Source organism: Sceloporus occidentalis, unplaced genomic scaffold (genome assembly GCF_023333645.1).
Source record: "Sceloporus occidentalis isolate IW3139 unplaced genomic scaffold, rSceOcc1.0.p SCAF_103, whole genome shotgun sequence".
Taxonomy (NCBI): domain Eukaryota; kingdom Metazoa; phylum Chordata; class Lepidosauria; order Squamata; family Phrynosomatidae; genus Sceloporus; species Sceloporus occidentalis.
The window spans coordinates 1,714,707-1,735,866 of NW_028317083.1; the positions used below are offsets into that span (position 1 = coordinate 1,714,707).

Consider the following 21,160-nt stretch of genomic DNA (forward strand, 5'->3'; position numbering starts at 1 on the left):
TAAATTATTAGAAAACAGGTTAATCATATAAAAAAAGATGTTTACTTTTGTTGGTCAATTCAGAAATTAGGTTAGTTTTACATTTAAAAAGGTTAAAAGCTAAAAGTATTTTTTTTATATTTAATATTTTTAACCTCCTCCCCCCCAGGATGAGGCTTATGAGGCGTAGAAGATGACTCATGATACATTTGGGTGTCTTCTCCAGCTACAGGATTATTATTTATTATGTATAAAGGGCCAGCTTTGGACAGAGGTCGATCTCTGTCAACTTCCTGAACATGTTGCTAATTCGCAGCATGGAAGTTCAAAATTTTTTGCCATGGTCTGAGTTAAAGTCCTGAGTTCAGACCCCGGCGGAATAAATTTAACAGGAACACGACTCCCCACAAATCTTTGGGGTGTAATCACCAAACCCAGAAAGTCAGGGGGTAACAGATTGCTAGGGGCTGTTTGGGGTTTGGGCTCCTGTGGCTGATGGGGTGTAGCATACAGTGAGTCTAGATGCATGTGGAAAGGAGGTTAGAGAGTTTGGGTGGGCGAGCGAGAGGGGAGCTTTATTACAGGGTTAACAGCCATTGGGTGACAGTAGAAGGCTGATGGGGTAATGTGAGAAAATTATACTTTACAGAAAATGGCTGCAATGGCTGTAGTACAGACACACACTATAAAGGAATTAAAGATGTGCATAACGCTACCCTAAAGAATGAGAAAGTTGGTATCCCCTAAGTACAGGCAAGCAAGGAGGGCCACATCTGGACTCACCTTTACACATGGGGTGAACCCAAAGAATAGAAACTGCATTCTCAATTATTATCTTATTTGTGCCATGACAGAGGAAAAATCTACGCGAGGCGTTCTCAGTCGAGTTCTTCTCAAAACTTTTTTGTATGAGATTTCTCTCCTTGGGAATTCTTTGGATTCACCCCAAGTGTAAAGGTGAGTCCAGACATGGACCTCCTTGCCCACGTGTGCCTACAGGGATACCAACCACACCCCACCAACAAGGCCTACATAGGACAACAACCTAGGGCTACTGGTTTCGTTTTTTCCTCTGTAATGGTAAGCAATGGTGAGCAAAAACTTGAGATGCCCCTGTTTAGGGATGCACTACAGAGCAGGCTATAAAGTTGCCGCCTGTTCTTGGTTGAGATGTTCTGTTGCCTTTTTTGTATTGTTTTATAATAATTAACAAGTTACTAATTACTTATAGTTTTTTTTTCTCCTTACAGACTAAGGCTGCGCATTTTTTTTTTAGAAAAAACCACACACACATGCATTTATGTCATTAAAATCACAGTTATCCATAATGAATAATTCATCTGATCAATGCTAATTCATAGGAGAAGAATTACTGCTCACAATTCCTCTTGTCTTAGAGTATCAGGCATGGTTACACACGAGTTAAGCTGAATATTCATCTCAACAGACAAGCTCCCTAACACAGAGACGAGAACGGTGTTTGAAGATGTTAATTGTCTTTTGTATTGAAACACACAATCCGTGGAAAGGGTGGGAAATGGAAGCAGCTCCGTTGTGTCACCCTCTTTTTTTGTGGTAAGCCACATCAAGGGCTCAAAGGGCCCTTAAGAAGACAGACAGTGATGTCTCGGCCCCCTCTAAGATCTACTGTGCTTTGTACCAAGACGGATATGACTTTGATGTGAGTCTTTATCTCGCCCTATCGCCAAGACCTCTACCAACACCATACTGCCTGCATGTCTAACACACGCACGTCTCAACGCTGAACAGCAAACCAGCGACAGGGGAAGCGGACGGAAAGATGATCCTGTGACTGGTATCCACCCAGATGACTTTCGTACGTAGGCCTTTCATGTGGTCTGATCCATGCCTGAGGTCAGTAACTGAAAAGCCGAGGTGTTGTGAATTCCCGCCGTGTTCTACATATAACTAGAACGCAGACCACAGAATCCCACGGAATTTCTGCACGTCTGCGTTGTCACAAGCGCTTCTTTTAAGTGGCCGGCAAAAAAACGTTTATTCCTTCCGCTTTCACCTTAAGAAACCAACCCTTTTTACAAAGACGTCAGTGACTTGGGCGTAAGGTCATCTTATAAAAACATGGCGCCTTTTGGAGGAAGCTTAAATATAAGGGCAGCTCATAAAACACAGTCCATCCAGACAAGACTTAAATATAAGATTAGCTTATAAAAACAGGACATGTGCGTGATCGTCTGTATATGAAACGTGTCTATTTTTACATTTAATGCTCCAGTGCAACCTCATTATTTGTAGCTCAAAGCCAGAGTGTTTTTTTTAAATGTTTTTTTTATGGCGCGGTTCTCATTCAGTAATAAGTACATTTAGGGTCATTTGTTTCTCCTACTCTGAAGCTTGTATTACCTGGAAGCACAAAAACTGAATTTTGAATGCCTCCCAAGTATAGGACAGAGCGGCTCCTACGTCAGGCTTGTGGGAGGCCATCAAGTTTTGTGTTCCAATACCGCGGGCCTACTTTCACCTGTTCCCTCTATGGGCTGAACTGATAGAATTGGCTTTGGATTATGACATCACACCCTAGCATTATCCGATTTCAATAGATTAGTTCCAGTTGAGGGCTGCCTGATGTCTTAGATGACCACCAAAACAGGGAGCTGTAAGGGATGCACAACTGTAAACGCTTAGGATAAGTCACTGGGAATCATTATCCCATTTTACACCAAGCAGATTTACTGTACTGTCTCCCCATGGATCACCTGAAATGTCTGATATAGAAAGACAAATAGTTCTGGCCCTTGGTTTGTATGAGTGGCCCCCAAATGCATACTTCAGAAATTCTGAAATTCACACTTAATATGTTAAAATGTTACCCATAAAAATATATGCACATTTCGACATATTTTGCCTTCCTTGTCACCAGGCATCCAATTTTGGATTTTTGGCCAGGCTCAGCATCCTTTGTCTTCATGTGGAAGTCCAAGGAAAACCCTCTGGAATAGCAACCACACCAGTTGGCAGTTCCCCCTAAACAGACTCTCCTCGCCCAACAAATATATTAGGGGTATTTGAATTCGTGAATTGCCGACTCTCTCCTCCCTGGGAGCAAAAGAGTTAAAACAAGGAATATTTGCTGCTTTTACGTGGTATAAACCATGAGATTACGCTTGCTGCAGACACCTCATAGTAGGGACTAATCCAATTCTCCATTATCATCTGCCACATTCCAACGTCCCCATCACATTAATCAATGTTTTTTCACGATCACATAAATATGTTTTGCGTGTCGGTGCGTTCGCTGAGCTCTTCCGCAAGCTATTTGGTTTAAAAAAAAAATAAAAGGGCAGGTTTCAACATTTTTGCATCCACTCTGCTACGTGTTAATGTCAGATAAGGTCTACCGTTTGAAACGTGAAGCTGGCTCTTTTCCCAGTCAAAGCTATTTCCTAATGTATTAGCTGCCAATTACATAACAAACACTGACCCCGGAGATAATCGATATCTGCTAGGCATTTTCTGCTTCAGGGGCTTACATGTAACGTAAGGAAGCTTTACTTTACTGAGAGGGTGGTAGATGAGCAGGGCAGCCTCCCAGCAGAGGTGGGAGAGAGGAAACAGTGAGATCATTTAAACAAGGATAGGCATTAAGCCATCTTGAATCTAAGACCAAGGATTGATTAAGGTATGAGTCTATATAGCAGGGGAAATGGGCCAACTAGAAGGGCCGAATGGGTCTGATCTGCCATCAAATGCCATGTTTCATTGTTTTACGAATCCCTTTATTGCCGGCATGTGCATTGTGTACAGAGATCATTGTACATTTAATACTATACCATGTGAACATATCACGTAACAACCTGTGACCCTCTCCCTGTTGCCAAAATGCAGCACTCATCACACTTATCCAGCCAGATATAGAAATAATAGTAGGCAGAAAGAAGCGAAAAAAAAGGTTTCTAAAGAAAAATCTGAAGTGTCACTGTTTCTGGGATCAGCCCTGACGAAGGCCATTACGGCCCAATAAACTTTCCTTTGTTTGAACAGCGTGTTTTGCACGGTATCATTTTGTTACATATCCAGAAGCTGATTAAAATGCAGAAGAACGATGGGAGTTCTGAGAGTGATGGGAGATTTTGTTAAACGTAGGTGTCTCCCATTACTGTTTGTTTCGGCTTATGGTAGCCTACTGCTCGGAAAAACCTTAGAATGTCAGGGGTGCCTCTACATCTTTTTACATGCCCTAAGTAAAAAATATATGTAATATTCTGTCTGTAGGGGCATCATATACTAAATGGTGGGTTTATTTGCACAGGCACACTATACATAACTTCACTCATTTATAGTGACGCAAGAACATATCCGCAGCGATGCAACCCCGATCCTATTCCCCTCTGCTACGATATAAACGTAATAAATGAGCCAAAACTGGGTTTTTTATACATTTTTGGATGGGGAAAATACATATTTTAGTTTCCCTTAAAAAACAAAACACAGCGATTGCAGGAAAATCTTTGCGGAAAGCATAATTATTTATGATGAGAGCTTCCCGGATAACAGTCCTGTAGGAAAACCACAATAGTGTTTTTTACGACATACATAAAAATATCACCGTTAAAAAACTCCATTACTCATCAAAGTGGCCCTTTGTCTGCTCGCTGTAACTGGAAGGGGTTACTCGCAGAATATATTAGTAATTTCCTTACTAAGAGCACGGCTTCGGGCAAAAGGAACACAGAATCTGACAGCAGATCAGACCCATTCGGCCCGTCTAGCCTGGTTATTGTGCGTAAAGGACCTTAATCAGTCGTTGGTCTCGTCTTAGATTCAGGAGCATATGCCTATCACATGCATGTTTACATTCCCTCACTGTATTAGCCTCTACCACCTCGGTGGGGAGGCTGTTCCCTTTATCTACCACGCTCTCAGTAAAGTAAAAATACGTTTCTAAAGAAGTCATACTTTGTCCTGAACCCCCTAAACATTTCCTATGATCTGCTCACAATCCCTCAGGTGGATTCTACCACGGTGGCCTTGTCATTGGGAATGCCGATCCCCGAGGTGCTATCAGTTAACTGGAGGTAAACCGAGAACTTGTTTGTAATGGGGTTAATTCCAAAGGTAGGAGAGTCATAGATGGCGTTATTTGTAAAACAAGGGGCTTAGCACCTCTCGAGATTGTTTTAACAAAATGTTAGTGTTCTTTATATAATTAGACAAAAGTTAACGTTCCTCTCTCCTTTCAATGTTCATCTCTGGACACAGATATTAGCTATTTCTCTTTAAAATATATATTATTGGCATTAACTGAGGAGCGGATTCTTTTATCTGTGGAGATAACTGAATAATAATAATATGTGCAAGAAATTATATTTACTGTGTGCTAGACAGTAGAAGAATAGGATAATAATAATAATAATAATAATAATAATAACCTTATTTATGTAGCGCCAACAATTTACACAGCACTTCTTACAATACATATATTCAAGGGGTATGACGAGATTAGGTGGATACAATAATAATAATAATGATAATAATAATACACAAGAAATTATATTTACTGTGTGGTGGATAGTAGAAGAATAGGATAATAATAATAACAATAATAATATAGTGCCATTGTATTCTGTAGCTATGTACAATGCTAAATAGGACACGAAAAGTAGTGCATCATGCAACAATTCTACTTAAAGAAACTAAAAGTGAAAAGAGTCTTGCTGAAAAGAGCTTACAGTCTGTAAAGTATTCAATAAATTTGCTTCTGCTTTTACTAGCCAATGCCATAGACAATCTCTATACAGAATATATATTCCAAATTATTTTCAAAATAAGTGTAATAAGAACTTAATATTACTATAATTACTATGAGTTGATCGTCTTAACAAAAAAATAATACTAGATGGAAAATGTAAATGTGTAAACAATATATAATGCTTACATCAGCTTCTCCTTGATCAATGACATAGAAGTTATCACCTTCATCACCTACAAGAAAAGTTTAAAAAGACTAATTAGGTTTAAATTGCAGATATTTATTTAGTTATGTTTATGGACAATATGGACGAGACAAATGCCAAGAACCACACAGCAGAGAACAGCAAGAGGAGATACCAGATTCTGACCTCTAGAATTCCCTATACCTGTTTATAAGTTGGTTGGGATATTTCACAGAATAAGGGTTGGGTATGAGGTTTCTAAAGCTTCTTTACCTATAGGCACCAAACTTGTAGTCTTTTAAAGAAATGTTCAACTCCTCCTTTGGATGCCATGTCGAGTGGTTATAAAAATGGCATCAAAAGTTTGTGGACTACATAATTACCAGGTCATCTTTAAAGCCATGGAAGCCCTGAACAGCCCCCCAATCCTCTATTTACTTCGGACTGTCAGTGGGCAGACAGGACAGATGTGAGTCCCCTGAGGGTGTCTGGACACTGTCCACCTGCCCCCATTTACCTCTACGCCCTGCATAGTATATCTAATCAACACTCAATGCCACATATCTAGGCTCCTGCAGCCACTGAACTCCAGTGGAACCTCAAGTCCTAGGAGACTTCTTGGTTCACATAGGCCCTCTGGAGCCGTTTCGAGACAGCCAGCCAGATCCAAAGCCAGGTACATACATGGAGAACGTGCCCTATCATTACATGTTATACCAACTCATTACAGAGGAATGCTGCACACATTTAACACTGAAAGAACTAAGAACATTAAAGGGAATGTAACACTGTAATTACTTTTAAACTGTATCGTAAGGTAACCTTGTCAATTAAATGACAAAAAAAAATAATTAAGAGAAATGCTTAAGAAACATTCAAGGTCTCAAAGATACCAGATTTGGCAAAGTCACAAAAGAAAACACAGACTCCCAGAGTTTTAGATACATTGTTTCTGTTAAAGTCAAATTTCTGTGCCAAAGCCACATTATTTTATTTCTGCTCGGTTTCCGAGGGATTCCGCTAAATGAATGAATGTGAAGGCAGCGTGATTATCTAAGAAGCCAATCATTTCTGAAATGCAGACAGTTCAGACAGGTAACCTGAGCCTTTCCAAAGCCTGCTTCAGGATGAAACTTTAGACTCCGAAATGTGGTCTTCCTATGGTTATTGTAAATATGAAGTGTATGTACAAGTTTTTCCTGAATACTTGCATGTTTCACAATGCCTTTCCTTTTGCGTGGAGTCTTCACCACTTGACATAAGGAAGCATTCTTGAAATACGAGATATGCATCGGTACTGATCAAAGTCATGGATAGCTGCCAATGTCTCCTATTGGTGACCTTACTCGATTTACACAAATATGTACTAATAAAGGTCCAAAAAACTATAGACTTATACACAATGGAACAGAAGCCCTAGTAATATTCTGCCAGCCATATTCTGTGGTTTTAGCCTACAAAATTTTATGGGTATTGAAGTTCACTTAAAGTCGGAGGTCCATATTGGATGCCTTCTGAGTAGAGGGTGTAGGGTGTGACCTCAGTGGCTCTCATCGGACATACCAACACACCTAGGGTGTCTAATTTAGAGGAAAGGGTATTTGAGCGTCTTGATTATTCTTAGGGAGAGACCTGGTCACTCCAAATCAAGTACTCAGTGGGCTGATTGCCACAGGTTAAGGTGGCGTGATTGCTCACAGATGAATATTTGCTCACAATGAGCAGACCCAAGCTGAATTTGTTGGCCCAAGTTGGAGACTTAAATGTGGCCCTGGCACCTTAAGGCCAACAACTGGCTGCACACCAAGCTCTTAGACTTTTGCAGAAGGGGGCCGTGCATTAGCAGCAATAAGGATTACTTACTTCAGGCCTCTAACCTAGTGAATTAGCTAAAACTTGCTTGTATTATTATTATTACTACTTAGATGGTGTCAGGAAATTCCCGCAGAGTGGTGTGTAGGGAACATATGCATTAAATTAATTGTATTAGCCTTACCTTGCTGTATGACCGTCTCCCCAGCAATGTGATTGACAGGAAACATAGCATCAAATATATCACTAGAAAAAGACAAAAAATAGTAAAACAGACTTCTATCAGTGTTTTATTTACATACGGAATCAGGTCCCTGTCAACACACTATGAAAGCTAGGATCTAATTGACTTTAGCAGAAGCTGACATCTGAGACGTTGCTCTTCATACATTCCAACACAAAGAATGGGACCAATAAATCGAGGTCACTAACATGCAGTACAAGGAAAGCAACCTCTTGTGTTTCTTCTGTAATGGAGCAAATCACGTCACAATAGGTCTTAAAGCCACCTGTGATATTCTGCTGCCGTACTTGTGTTTCAATTTTCATGAGGTTACGGTGAATGGGCTAAGAGAAATTAGTTATGTGGGCATAAGTCGTGCATTACATGCCAACACTAGGAAAGCCTGTAAAACAGGTGTTGGCTCCGGTGTCAGTAAGAGTGGTGGGGTAAGATCTACGTCACATTCTTCCATAGAAGTTACTCTTTTCTCTGCATGTGGGTCATTTTTAACACCTGAGCTTCTTCACACCCCATCCCACCAGTGACTGCACCACTGCTACGTGGGTATAAAAGAAGCAGGGGGCACATCAGATGTTTCAGAAAGGGCTTCTCATACTGATTAGAGTCCCTTCTGAAAAAGAGCTCAAGGAGCTGAGGCTTGAAACCCCAACTGACCTGCTTCTTTTTATGAATATCCAGTGTTTATACATCAGGTGCAGCATGAGCTGCCGTGATTTCTGAATCAATATATTTTGTTGGGACATGTTATGCAGACTTTTGGCTAAGTACTCCCGAAGGCTTCCTGTCTGCCGCGCTCCATGACACATCAGCAGCCTCCCCGACTAAAACATCATGACAGGTCACGGGCAGCCGTGCCTGACACATGCATCCTTCACCGACTTAGAACAAATTGTCGTCATTCCACACAGATATTAAATCAGCCTTCCTCCTTCAAAACTCATGCGCGGTATAATTATGTATTCAAAACAGCCTGCCTATAAAGGAAAATTAAAGGATATGGAGAAGATAGGAGGGCCACATAATCTCTGAATACTTGTGTAATCTGTACAGAGAATGCAATCAATTAGGGGCCCGCTGTGAAAAGTCTAGTACTTTAACATGTATCGGCTGCATAGAAGGTGATGGGTTTCCAGTGCTTAGGCTTGAGATCTGCTTAAATCCATGGCTTCAGTATTAAAAAAATAATATTGCAGCAAGATCTATCTATCGATCTGTCTGTCTATCGATCTATCTACCTATCCATGTATCTCAATTCTTCCACCAGTGAAAAGTTTCTTCCTCAACATTCTACTCTCCCTCTTTATTCTTCTAGTCATTTTCCCACTTGAAATGGACACGTCAACCCCAAAGGTGATATTCGCAACACTTACGGGAAGGATAGAGCTCCCAATAAAATGGATTTGGAACACTTTTTATGTAGGCATGCAAGGTGTCTCGTTACAGTTAGCATCCATGCATACCCAACGTATTGGATGGAACACATTTCCTGCAAGTAGTGGGGACAAGAAAGAGGAAACGTATGGAAAGGGTTCTGATGAAGTTCTCTATGCATTTTCACACAAGAGGTGCTGCGATATGAGGCGACACTCAGCTATAATGGTCAAGACCCTGAGACATTCCCTTTGTAACACAGTAACTGGAAACAGGGCCGGCCCAAGGCAAAATGCCGCCTGGGGCGAATTTTAAAATGCCGCCCCCCCCTTATCTACCCTTCCTCTCCCTCCGTCCCTGCCGCCCCCCCCCCCTTATCTACCCTTCCTCTCCCTCTGCCCCCCCCCCCTTGTACTTACCTTTCAGCAGTCCTGCGGCGAGTCTCCCTGTTCGGTCTCGGTGCCGGCTTGTAATGCTGAGCGCCGGAAATCTTCCGAACAGGGAGACTCGCCGCAGTGGAGAGAGAGAGAGGGGCGCCGAGCGGGTACTGACAGCTTGGTAAGCGAAAACCACTCGGCGCCCCTTTCTCTCTTTCGCTTTTTAAAAGTGCCCCTTCAAAAGTGCCGCCTGGAGCGGTTGCCCCACTTGGCTTCATTGTCAGGCCGGCCCTGACTGGAAACATACAGAAGTGTAGCTAGTTACAAACATGTCCCCGAGTGCAGGGGCGGTTGTTATTTTGGCCAACTCAGTTCCATGCAGGGATTAGTGAGATCTGAGAATAAAAGTAGCTGGCATTCTGTTCCAGCGTTACATTACATTATACACAAGTTAAAAAAAAAAAAAGCAAAAGAAACTTCTACACCACAATAGATTCTCTTTAATCTTCAATGTGCCAAGGTAGGTGAGCTAGAAATGTTTCGGTTTAAGAATGAATATGATTTGGAAGCAAACTAATACCATGAGAATTTTGGCAAGAAGAATTCATAAACTACTGATATTATTCAGGACATTTATCTCTGTAATGAGCATAATCAGTCGTTCTTAAGTAAACTGCAAAAACATGTTCTTTAATTCCTTGAATATTATAGATATATTCCAAAAAATGATAGCCAGAGGATTTTTTCCTGTGTAGAAAATTCAAACCCACCTGATGATGAGAAGATGTGATAATGGCTCCTCTCAGTGGTGAAAGCAGTGGTGTAACAGTAAGGGTTGAAAGAAGCCAACTGAGAAAATCCAGGCAGCCCGGACAATCTAAACCCTACGTGACCGGATTACACGATGGCCTAGCGGGTGACTGGCTCCTCTGAACATAGGCTTAGGGCATCAGGATGTGATGTCATAACCCAGCGCCTGGGCAGCTAGCAAAATTAGGACCAGTAGGGAGCACTAAAGACTCACCCCTACCATACCATGAGAAACATCTGCCCCAAAAACCAACCCCTTGGTTGCCATGGGTTCAACAATGGTTATGCATAGATCCACAATTCTAACAACAATGCTTTTATTGCTATTCATATTAAATACCCTCGCAGATGTGCACATGGGTAATTTTTTTAACTATAGGTCAAAACAGCAATCATTTCTCATACTGTATGTCATCTCATTCCATTTTCTTTTTTACCTGTCAAAATTAATTCCCATAGCCTTAGAAATATCGGCCACAGACCTGCTGAAAAGGCAACTTTTCATCCAGCCAAAGGTCTAAAAGAAGGTTACACTAACACTTAGAACAGTTAATACTACAGGGGGTAATTTACTAGGAAAAACAAAGGAGAAAGGGAATCCTAGAAGTTATGTTCCATACCTTTCATTGGCCAGCTGATTTAACTCGTTTGTTAATGTTCCTGATGAACTTGGTCAACTAGTGAACTAATGGATCATTACTAAAAAATATTCCTGAGAGATCTTTAGAAGCTAGATGTCTTAGCTTTGTGTAACTCCATTATATCTCCAGTATTCTATGTATTATATATATATATATATATATATATATATATATATATATATATATATATATATATATACATATATATATAACTTTCTGGGACCAGACCACACTGAACAGGTGTTAGGCTCTTATAGGTTTAGACATGAAAGTAAAAGCATCTTAATGTATCAATGTTACCTGTATCTCAAGGGCATATAAAACAGTTATGCTTTCCCCACCTAGCGAGTTCCAACTTGCAAAACTTTTCTTCTGTATACTAAAGAAAAATTGAAAGTGACTGAGGTCAGACCTTGTAATGAAAGAAAGGTTATCTTTTAATTGAGAGGAGTGAACAGGGGAGCAAATGGTTCTTGTAGACACTACATTCTTTTTTCATCATTCACGGAACATATTTAATTAGTAATTTACCCAAACGCCTGCAGGGTACGAGGATGAGATGGAACTTTTCTGTTTGCTATTAAGTGCGTCTGAATGAAATCCACTGGTTTCTAATTCGTTCACACTGAGAAAACAAAATGTCTCAACTGTACCTTACTGATATATAATATAACAAAACTCTTCTGAACCAGGATTGCCCGGACTGGGGGCAATGAGGAGGCCCTGGCACTTTTAGGCCACCGGTCACCTACAATGTAGATGCGGCTGAACACCGGATCTGCCGCTGAAGCATCTGCTCAGTGTGCCAGATGGCCACTACTGGCCTGTTTGTATGAAACCCCTTGGCTTCCTATGTATCTCGTGTTTTTTTATAATATGAATGCCCATCTATTCTGATCCTTTTAAACTGTGATTAGGTAGAAAAGCACAAAACCCTCCACAAATTGATTTGATTTATCGTGATTTCTTTTAGATTGCAGAGCAGACATTCTGCGGTTGCAGAGGGACGTAGCCGTGTCATATATATTGGATTGCCCGGATGCTTTAAACATCTCCGCTGAAATCAAGACTAATGTGAAATCGTATCGGGGTCTACAGCTGTCACGTCAATACGGCTTTTCTATCTGTCTGAAGAAAGGAACAGGGTTGGGGGTTAAACTGTCCAATAAGCCATGTCCTAAAATTGCAACATCTGGAAAAGGCAGATGCGGAGATTTATGCTGAAGCCGATGGTCGCATACTAAAAATCTTAGCTAATAGAGCGTGCCAGAGGTTAATTTTTCTTTGTCGCCTCTAATTCATTATGCATTCTTCCTGCGAAGGAAAACTGGAGGGTACTTAAGGAGAAACTCTTCACCTATAAGAACCTTCATTTTTAATAAAAGCTTTTGGCATAACAGATGTGGAATTCATTACAAGAAGACAACACCCTGACTGCAAAAAAAAAAGTCAGATATGTTCCAAGAGACACCAAATAAATACGGCAATTAAGAAGACGGAGCACATAGATGGTGGGAACTGACGCTTTAGCGTAAATCCATACCTCCCATCTGTCACCATTTCACAGGGCTAGTCCCTCTTTAAGACCCAATGCCCTCTGTCTCTCTTTTTCTATTGTATTTGTTCTAAGGTAAGCTTTTATTATTTAAATATTTGATAGGACCTCCAAATATGAGATCTTCCAAGTGTCCCCGTTTAGAAGAGACAGTCCCATCTCTGAAATGTACTGTAGATCTCTTATGAACATATCTCGAAGACCACTTAACCTTCTCATGCTGTTTCTTAATGACAGGTCTCCTTAGCGCACGATTCTGTGATTAATTGAAACCTTTTTTAACCTGAAATAAGCCATCCATTCATTGGAAAATTATCTTGTCCCTCTGCTGCTGACACAGAAACCCGTTGGCTATAGAAAATAACCATACACAGCGACGACTTAAGAATCCACTTAGACGCTGTCCGTTTAAATGCTCCGATAACATGTACTTCTTATGACAGATATGCAGCAAGAATTCTTTTCACACCTTAAAAAAAAAAGTCAAAAAAATGATCGGATCTGCATCTGTAGGCTGCAGACTTCTAGACCCTCGGGTTCAAATCGGGTGAAAAATGTGAAAAAAAAACAATAGTTCTCAGAGTAAAATGTTCCAGGTATTTCATGTCGGAGCTTGTTTGAGTTGACGCATGAGAACTTGAGAAAAATGGTAGCACTGAAAAATGCTGCTCTGGGGAGTCTATACTCCTGCATTACCCTTCCTGGCTGTCAGCCATAAGACCTTTGACTAATCCTCTCTTTTCAAAGGTGATCACATTTCCCCTTTCTTCTTAATCTATTAAAAATCACTTAGATTCCAGAAAACATAACTTCCACATGTTCTATAAGAATGCGGGGAGATTTCCGACCAAAAGTCCACTGAACGCCATGAGTCAGAGTAAATTTAAAGGGGAAGTATCGTCAGGTTTTGTTACAGCATTTTTTGGGGAAAATGAATCAATGAGCCATTTCTGTTCACTTTCCATTATGTGAACAGGTAAAAAGCCCCCCAAAGCCCACTGCAAACCACCATCTGAAGAGAGGCTCTTGCAAGGATCAAAAAGGTATTCAACCTCCTTTGGAGTTACTCCCTTAGATTGTAAGCTCTTGAGCGCGGCCCTAATAAGCCCACCATTCCTGCCAAGCACTTTGTATAAAGTACCATGAGGCTAGATGGCAGCTCACCGGCCAGGTTCTCTTCTCCTGATGTGTCTGTGTGTATTAATTTACCATATTGGTTCGATTATAGCCCTCTCCCCACTTACCAACGCACCCCCAGACGCCCTGGTGTCTAGCGGGGCCGGCCAGTGGACGTCTGTGCGATGCACGCAGACAACCTCCGCTGCCGGCACTTCCACGGGGCTTCTATGGTGGAGCACCGGAAGGTTATGTGCTCTGGTGCTATGGCGCTCCACGGAATCCCTCAATACGCATTTGCCTTTCTCCCCATCCCCAGCTCCTTAGCGCGCAGGAGATGTGTTTGGCCAACAATTTTGTTGGGCGACAATCCCTTGGGGTTTTATTCTTCCTACGGTCCCCGATCCACCAGTTTGACCCAGTATATGCCAGTATTTACGCATGAAATACATGTACTCGTTTCTCAATGTGCTTGTATGTGCGTAATGTGTACGTCAGTGGCTCCAAGTGCGTATTAACGCTCACAGACTATACACTTGCTCACAGCTGCACATTTGAATTAAAATATTTGAATTCATAGATAACTATTAACCAAACGGCATTTGACAGCATTTATAACTTTTTGGGGGGGGGGTGTTGTAATAAAAGAAAAACTGTGATTCCATACGACAGACGCAGTATGCGTTTGTATATATTTTAACACTTCGAGTCTATGGGGAACGTTGCTGAAATGCAATTCAACGGTTTGATTATTTTCCATCTAAAGCTAACAGATTTTTTTTCCCCTTAAATGCTTCTGTCTGGCTCGTGCAAAGAAAGAAAAAAAATAAGATCAAAGGGATAATTAGGCTATTCTGAAATAATATTGGATAACAGCTGTGCCTCAAAGCTTCAAGCTATATGGTCACGTGAGCCTGCCCAATCCAGCCTTCATGTGCTATCTGAATATTTCACAGACAACTATGAATTATTCTCTCTATTGGAAACAAGAGTCAAAAAAATCCAAACGGCAGACATTTGGAACTCAAACACACCTGTTTAACGCGGATACTTAAAGTCTTTTGGCTAATAAACTCTTAGTTGTTCTGGAATTTGAGGGTTGCAACCAGCATAGATATAGATACACCTGGGAGTCCAGCTTAAAGGGGACTTTAATGCATGTGATGGTTAGGTGGCCCCTTTAAACTCACATGGTGCCCTACTTGCAGATGTGGTATTTTTTTTAGTGGGCCAACATTCATTGATGTAGGGCATTCAGTGCCCCAGAGGTCCCTTCTGAAGAAAGGTCCTTATGAAGTCTTGAAAGGGACCTCTGAAGGCACCTGTGAGGTCTTTAAAGCTGGACCCTGAGTCCCAAGGAGCTTCCACCACCTCCCTGGATCTCCCAAGAGTATCAGAGTGGCCCAAATGATACATCTCTTTTTTCTCGGTTCCTCTCTCTGGCTGTTCTATAGCAGCAATAAAAGCCTTGGTAATTATGTAATATTTGAGCATCCACGTCCCCATGACCCAATAAAGATATAAAATGACAGTGGAATGGAAGCAGGCTACATGAAACCATGAAAATGTTCTTGCTCAGTTCCCGTCACAACACTCCATGTTCTATTAATGGAACGCCTAATATAGCCATAATCAATATTCTACCAGGCTGTCATCACACGCCAAGCCAGCTCATACAATAACCTGGAACTGTAGAAAGCATTACTGCTGCTATGAATAAACCATGACCTGATGATTCTGAAAGTTGAAGCACACTGGTGGGAAATACCATCTCTACTCATCACTATGATCTACGGGAATTCCCTTGTGTCAGTACTTTAAAAATAGAAATGGGGGTAGGGAGATCTGCTCTGAACCGTCTGTAAGAGCTAAGTCCTAGACATCACATTTCCTATTCTCCAATCTGGGAAATGACCTGTCCCTTTGATTAATTATTTCTTAGACAATGAAATAAATATAAAAGGGGAAGTGTCAGTTAATAATAATAATATTACAGCATATTCTCTAGAACTGGTGTTTCCTGCTGAATAATACGAGGATACACCCAATGCTTGAGATGCTTAATGAGTAATTAATAACGCTTAAAGGGAATTGTCCCCATAGCCAGCATAACTAAACTGATTTATTAAACCGACCTAAAGCTTTTGTTTCTTCTACATTTTGGAGATATTTTATTTAAAGGTAAGGGAATATTTTGGCCAAAGGTAGCAAAACCAGAATTTTAATTGATGGCCTTTCCTTCTTCTTTTCCATCCTTGCAAAGGCTGCCTGATCCAATTAACAACGATCAGCAACTTTACAATAGGAGGAGATAACTTAGCAGGAGGGATACTCATGCATATCCTGAGATCGTTTAGGATTTGGGAAATGTGACAGATCGGTTTCAAACAAAGATTAGACTTTTCACTTTCCTTTAATTCGCTTTTTTATTCCTCAAAAGTAGAGATCTAGAACCCTTTGAAAGTAGATACAGTATATCCTAGCATCTAATCATTTCTGTGCGCCTTGTGAATTCTCTATAATTGTAGTGTAGTCCTTCCTACAGGTATGACCTCTGCTAGTTAGTGAATGTGTTTCAAAGTTACCTGCTTTGGAGATTTTCATGACTGCAGGGGCCCAAACACGTACACACTAACATATGCAGGCACACATTCCCAGACACATATACATAAACACACTCATACGCCTTCCCTTTCAAGCTTTAGCTTGGTTAGTCTGATATATATATATATATATTAAGCTTTAAGATGTTCTTGTTACAGGGAGAATACATAGCTGTTATATTGTATACAGGTTATAAAGATTTATTATACGCACGGCAACAATAATTTTAAAGAAGTCATGCAGAATACATTTTCTAAGGCTTAGAGACATGTTCTAAGGCTGAACATAAGATGTCACAATGCCTGGGTGTCTACATGCCCTTGTTTATATATATATATATATATATATATATATATATATATTGCTAACTGGCACATAGCCCAAAATAACCTCAAATGAATTCCAGAAGGAAGGAGTTAAGCTAAACACAGTGAGCTGTGATAATGTGCAGTCATACCGCGTGTTTACAGGTCACTAATGTGCACAGCAGGGGTTACATGGCTGATATATAACAACATACAAGGGGATATAGAACATGTCCTAGTGGCTTATTACCGTGATTTAGGGCAGAGACCCCCCCCCCACATGTGTTATTCAGCTTTCTCTTATGTGCAGCCAATTATGTAACAGATAAATGCAACAAAATTACACTATGTGTAAAAATATACAAAACAGGGGGAAAAAAGAGAAACTTGTTGTTATAACCTGTTTCAGGCTAGGAAATTCCCTAATTCTGGATTAAACACATATATATTTTTTAAAGTGTTAGAAGAACAGGCATTTAAGTGGAACAATACAACGATGATCTGCTAGTTCTATGGAATATGTCGGTGTACCTTTAAGATGTGCAGGATTATGAGGTCATGCTTTTTGAATGCGGTACACGCCAACCTTCCACCCAGCTAGGAAAACCCCCTCAATTTAGTGGATTTTGTTCAAATTGGCCTTTGGCAAAAGAGAAAGGAATTCTTTGTGTGTTAAGGAAGAAAAGTGTATGAATCAAACACTGACAACATGGAAGCTGCATGTCAATCTGACCGCAGGGTATGGGTCAAACCCAAACGCACAATACTCTAGCGGTATGAGATAAAGAAAAATATATAGGGGGCTCATAACTATAGTTTATTCAGCCATATTCAGTAAATATAAAAAAAAAAAATAGAAACAAAGGGTTTTCCTTAATACTTCTAAGGCTGATCATAGATGGGCTCGTTACTGTTAAGGGCAAAATGCCTCTATTTTCAGAAATAAGTTTGTAATGTTAAAGAAATGATATATATATATATATATATATATATATATATATATATACATATATATATAGCTAGACAGATAGCTTCAATGGAGGTTACAGTATTTATAAAAATAATTCTGGTACAAAGTTTGAAAGGAGATCTTATCACCATGGCAACTAATAGAATGTTACTGCTTACTGGACAATCCCATTGGCTGCTATTTTGGTCTACCTTTTAACCTTGCACCATAATCGCTTTTTATATACATAATCCAATAACGGAATATGATCTCTGCTGGTATTCAAAGAAGTAGTAATACCCTAAGGTGCATCCCCATTCGTGCAGATGAAATTGACCTTGAATTTTATTTCGGACTGTCCTCATGGGCAGGATCTGAGAAGTTGATGGTGATGTTCCCTCTTAATGGCACAAGTCAACTAAAACTTACGACACTCTCAAGTGGGCATGCACCACAAGCCAGGCTATTAAGTTGCTGTCCATTCTTGGTTGAGTTGTTCTCATACCATTTTGTATGCAATTCTCCCTTCAGGGTTATCTTGGGGTTCACCCCAAATGTAAAGGTGAGTCCAGACATGGACTTCCTTGTTTACTTGTACTTAGATGAATACTCACTACACCCCACTGATGAAGCCTATGTAGGGTGAAACATATGCCTGGGGTTGTTGGATCCCCCGCGCAGAGAAAATTTGCATTGCGTTTTTGTTCTGGACTGTCCCAATGGAAATGTATACTCTTAGATGACACAAGCTAAAACATGAGACTCTCCTGAGCGGGGTTACCATACTGCAGGCTATTAAGTTGCTGCCTGCTCTTCGTGGAATTGTTCTCATATCTCTTTGTATGCAATGGAGTCATTAAACTTTAACCCAGAGACAACATACGATCTTAGGCCCTTCAGGCCCTTCCCTCCTTCAGTAACAAAAGGCAGTATACGCTCTTGGTAAATAAACAAACCAGCTAAAAAAAAAAAAAACAGATCTAGAACATCATTTGCAAGGTACAGGTTGACGAAAAAAAATTGTATGCAGATGAATGGTGAGTTTCAGATAACAAGGAAACGATTGTATTTAGCTAGACTCTAATGAGTAGAACGAGGACAGACGCATCTTTTGGGTCAAATGGACTTCTCAACTCTAACAAAGGTTATGTGAGAAGCCATGGGACAGAGGTCTCATTGAAGGCACGTAATAAACTTGTTGTGTACTAAAAGGCACAACAATCTGCTAAAGACGCCATCTTCTCCGAGACAATACAACAATTGCCTTTAATTATATTACACGGGCCTAGTAGCTGGACATTTAAAAAAGAACAAGTTCAGCATCCAAAGGTGAAACAAGATGAGTTCAAACATCGCACAGTAAATAGGGGGGATGATATATTTGTCCCATGGCCCAAGAAACATGGACTCCCATGTGGCTCCCATGGACTGCAATCTGCGAAGGTGCCACCATCTGCCCTGAACACATTGTAACCCTTAAAACATGGGACTTGCAGTGAGGGTTTGTCCATAGACCAACTGGACTACTCTCTGATATCAAACTAAAAAGAGACTTAAAAAAAAACCCATGGCAAATTATTTTACAGTGAAAGGAAAGGATAACATATCTCTGCTCGCTCTGTTGGCTGACTAAATGGTACAAGATTGCACTTATGATAGTGAAGGGTAATGTACATACACAACAGAAATGTTTGGGGGGGGAACAAGGAAAACAAGCAAACATGTTTAGTAACGACTGTTTACGTGTTGACTTGTGGCCCCTTTACGTTTTCCCGGAGCAAAATACAGATGGTTCCAGGTGAGCAGAAGGGGTTAAAAGGTAGCAAGCACACTTTGCTCTGTCTGAAAGCAGAAAAACAAACAAGACTGCTGGGATAACTACAGGCAAGACAATGGACTAACCCACAACTGTCGCCCAAGTCCACAATACCAGGAGAATGCTAGACAAAGAGGAAACGAGAGATGGGAGCTTTGTCTTTGCAGGATGTGATTAGAGCAGAAGGAACTTAATGTGTCTAAGGGATGGAGATGTTCTATCTATTGTTGACTTTGCAGGTCAAGTGTTAAAACCGCCAACAAATCCTTCTTTTTGTAGGATACATAGCACCTCCACGCAATGACATTTCTTTCACACCACACTGATCTGCTGAAAAACACCTAAACCTTTCAAGGCACTCTCCATGAAAAATATCTCCATAAATCCCCATCAATACTAAGAAAATAAAACAGAAATAATGGGGGGGGGGAACAAAGGTATCATTACAGGCGTTCTCAATATCCTTGATCGATTATACCTTTAACAATGAAAAATGTATCGAATAATAATAATAAAATAATTTATTAATAATTAATAATACAAAGCCTAGAATATTGCTATCTTAAAATATATTACATTTGAAAATAATAATAATGTTATTTTGAAAAAATAATTGCAAAAAATCCTAAGCCTTCGTCTTTCATTACTGCGTCATAAAATCTATGAAAATTATTAAGAACAGTTCTAAAAATAAAAATCTCCAGGAAAAAACATTTTTTTATATACATATCTATAAATGTAGCCAAAGTTTATAGCACGCTCATTAAAAAATAAAAAAAATCGAATTTCTTCCCTTAATCTATTAAAGTGAGTAATAGAAATAATAACACATATGCTCCTGGTATCATATATAACGTTTTGATGGCAGTCTGCATTAAGTGGTTCCTCTTATCCGTTTAACTATGAAGTATAATAACAGAAGCCTTGATAACCACATTAAGTATTTAAATGTTTTCTTAGGAGGTTCTATATGAATATTAATCTGAATTTGAGTGTGAAAATATGTAAATGGTATTAACCCAATAAGTACTGTACTAAGCCAAAGGAAATGCCTGTTACTGATGGCCCAGATGGCCTGCCTGTTATTTGGGTGAACCAAAACTATAAGCACTTGGAACATGTACATTTTCTTGGTTCCTAAGTGAACTGATTGTACCCCTTAGTGACTATAAGCTAAACGGCTGAAAGAAAGCCAAATTTAAATATTATACACAAGTCCATATTATACTCAGCACTTTGGCCCAAAATAGTACTATGTGGGCTTTCGGGCAATGAGTCCTTATCCTAAGATCCATAATGCCTTCCTTGCCGGTCTTCACAAATATGTTACATTATTCTAGGCCGGTCGCCAAAGAAAAAAGAAAAAAACTGCCGCACTCCATTGAAATGCTTTGTAGGAAGGATTCCGGTGGCTCAGATGTCTACCAAGAACCTGCAATTATTCCACACAGCGCGTCCATTCCATCCTTAAGTATCTGGCTTCCTAAGGCAGGTGTTTCATTCAAACCTGGAGGCTATCGCTGACAAAAGATGGGGAAAAGTTGATTAGATGTGGAAGTTCATCCTTCAAGTTCTGAGGCTTCTCAGAATTCCTCAGCACCTAAGTCCTCTCCTTGAAGGAGCTACTCTACTTATTAATACATCTGAAGAACCTACCATGGAGTGGTCT

The 21,160-nt window shown here is 40.2% G+C and overlaps 1 protein-coding gene across 1 annotated transcript in view; it reads right to left on the reverse strand.

The window, feature by feature from the left end:
• Positions 1-21,160, reverse strand: part of LOC149283509 (cAMP-dependent protein kinase type I-beta regulatory subunit-like) — a 61,643-nt gene that overhangs the window by 23,466 nt on the left and 17,017 nt on the right. Inside the window, exons 4-5 of the mRNA XM_089497493.1 lie at positions 7,888-7,949; positions 5,894-5,940 (exon numbers count right to left, since the gene is read on the reverse strand). Of these exons, the coding sequence (XP_089353619.1) occupies positions 5,894-5,940; positions 7,888-7,949 (109 nt within the window). The remainder of the gene's footprint in view (positions 1-5,893; positions 5,941-7,887; positions 7,950-21,160) is intronic.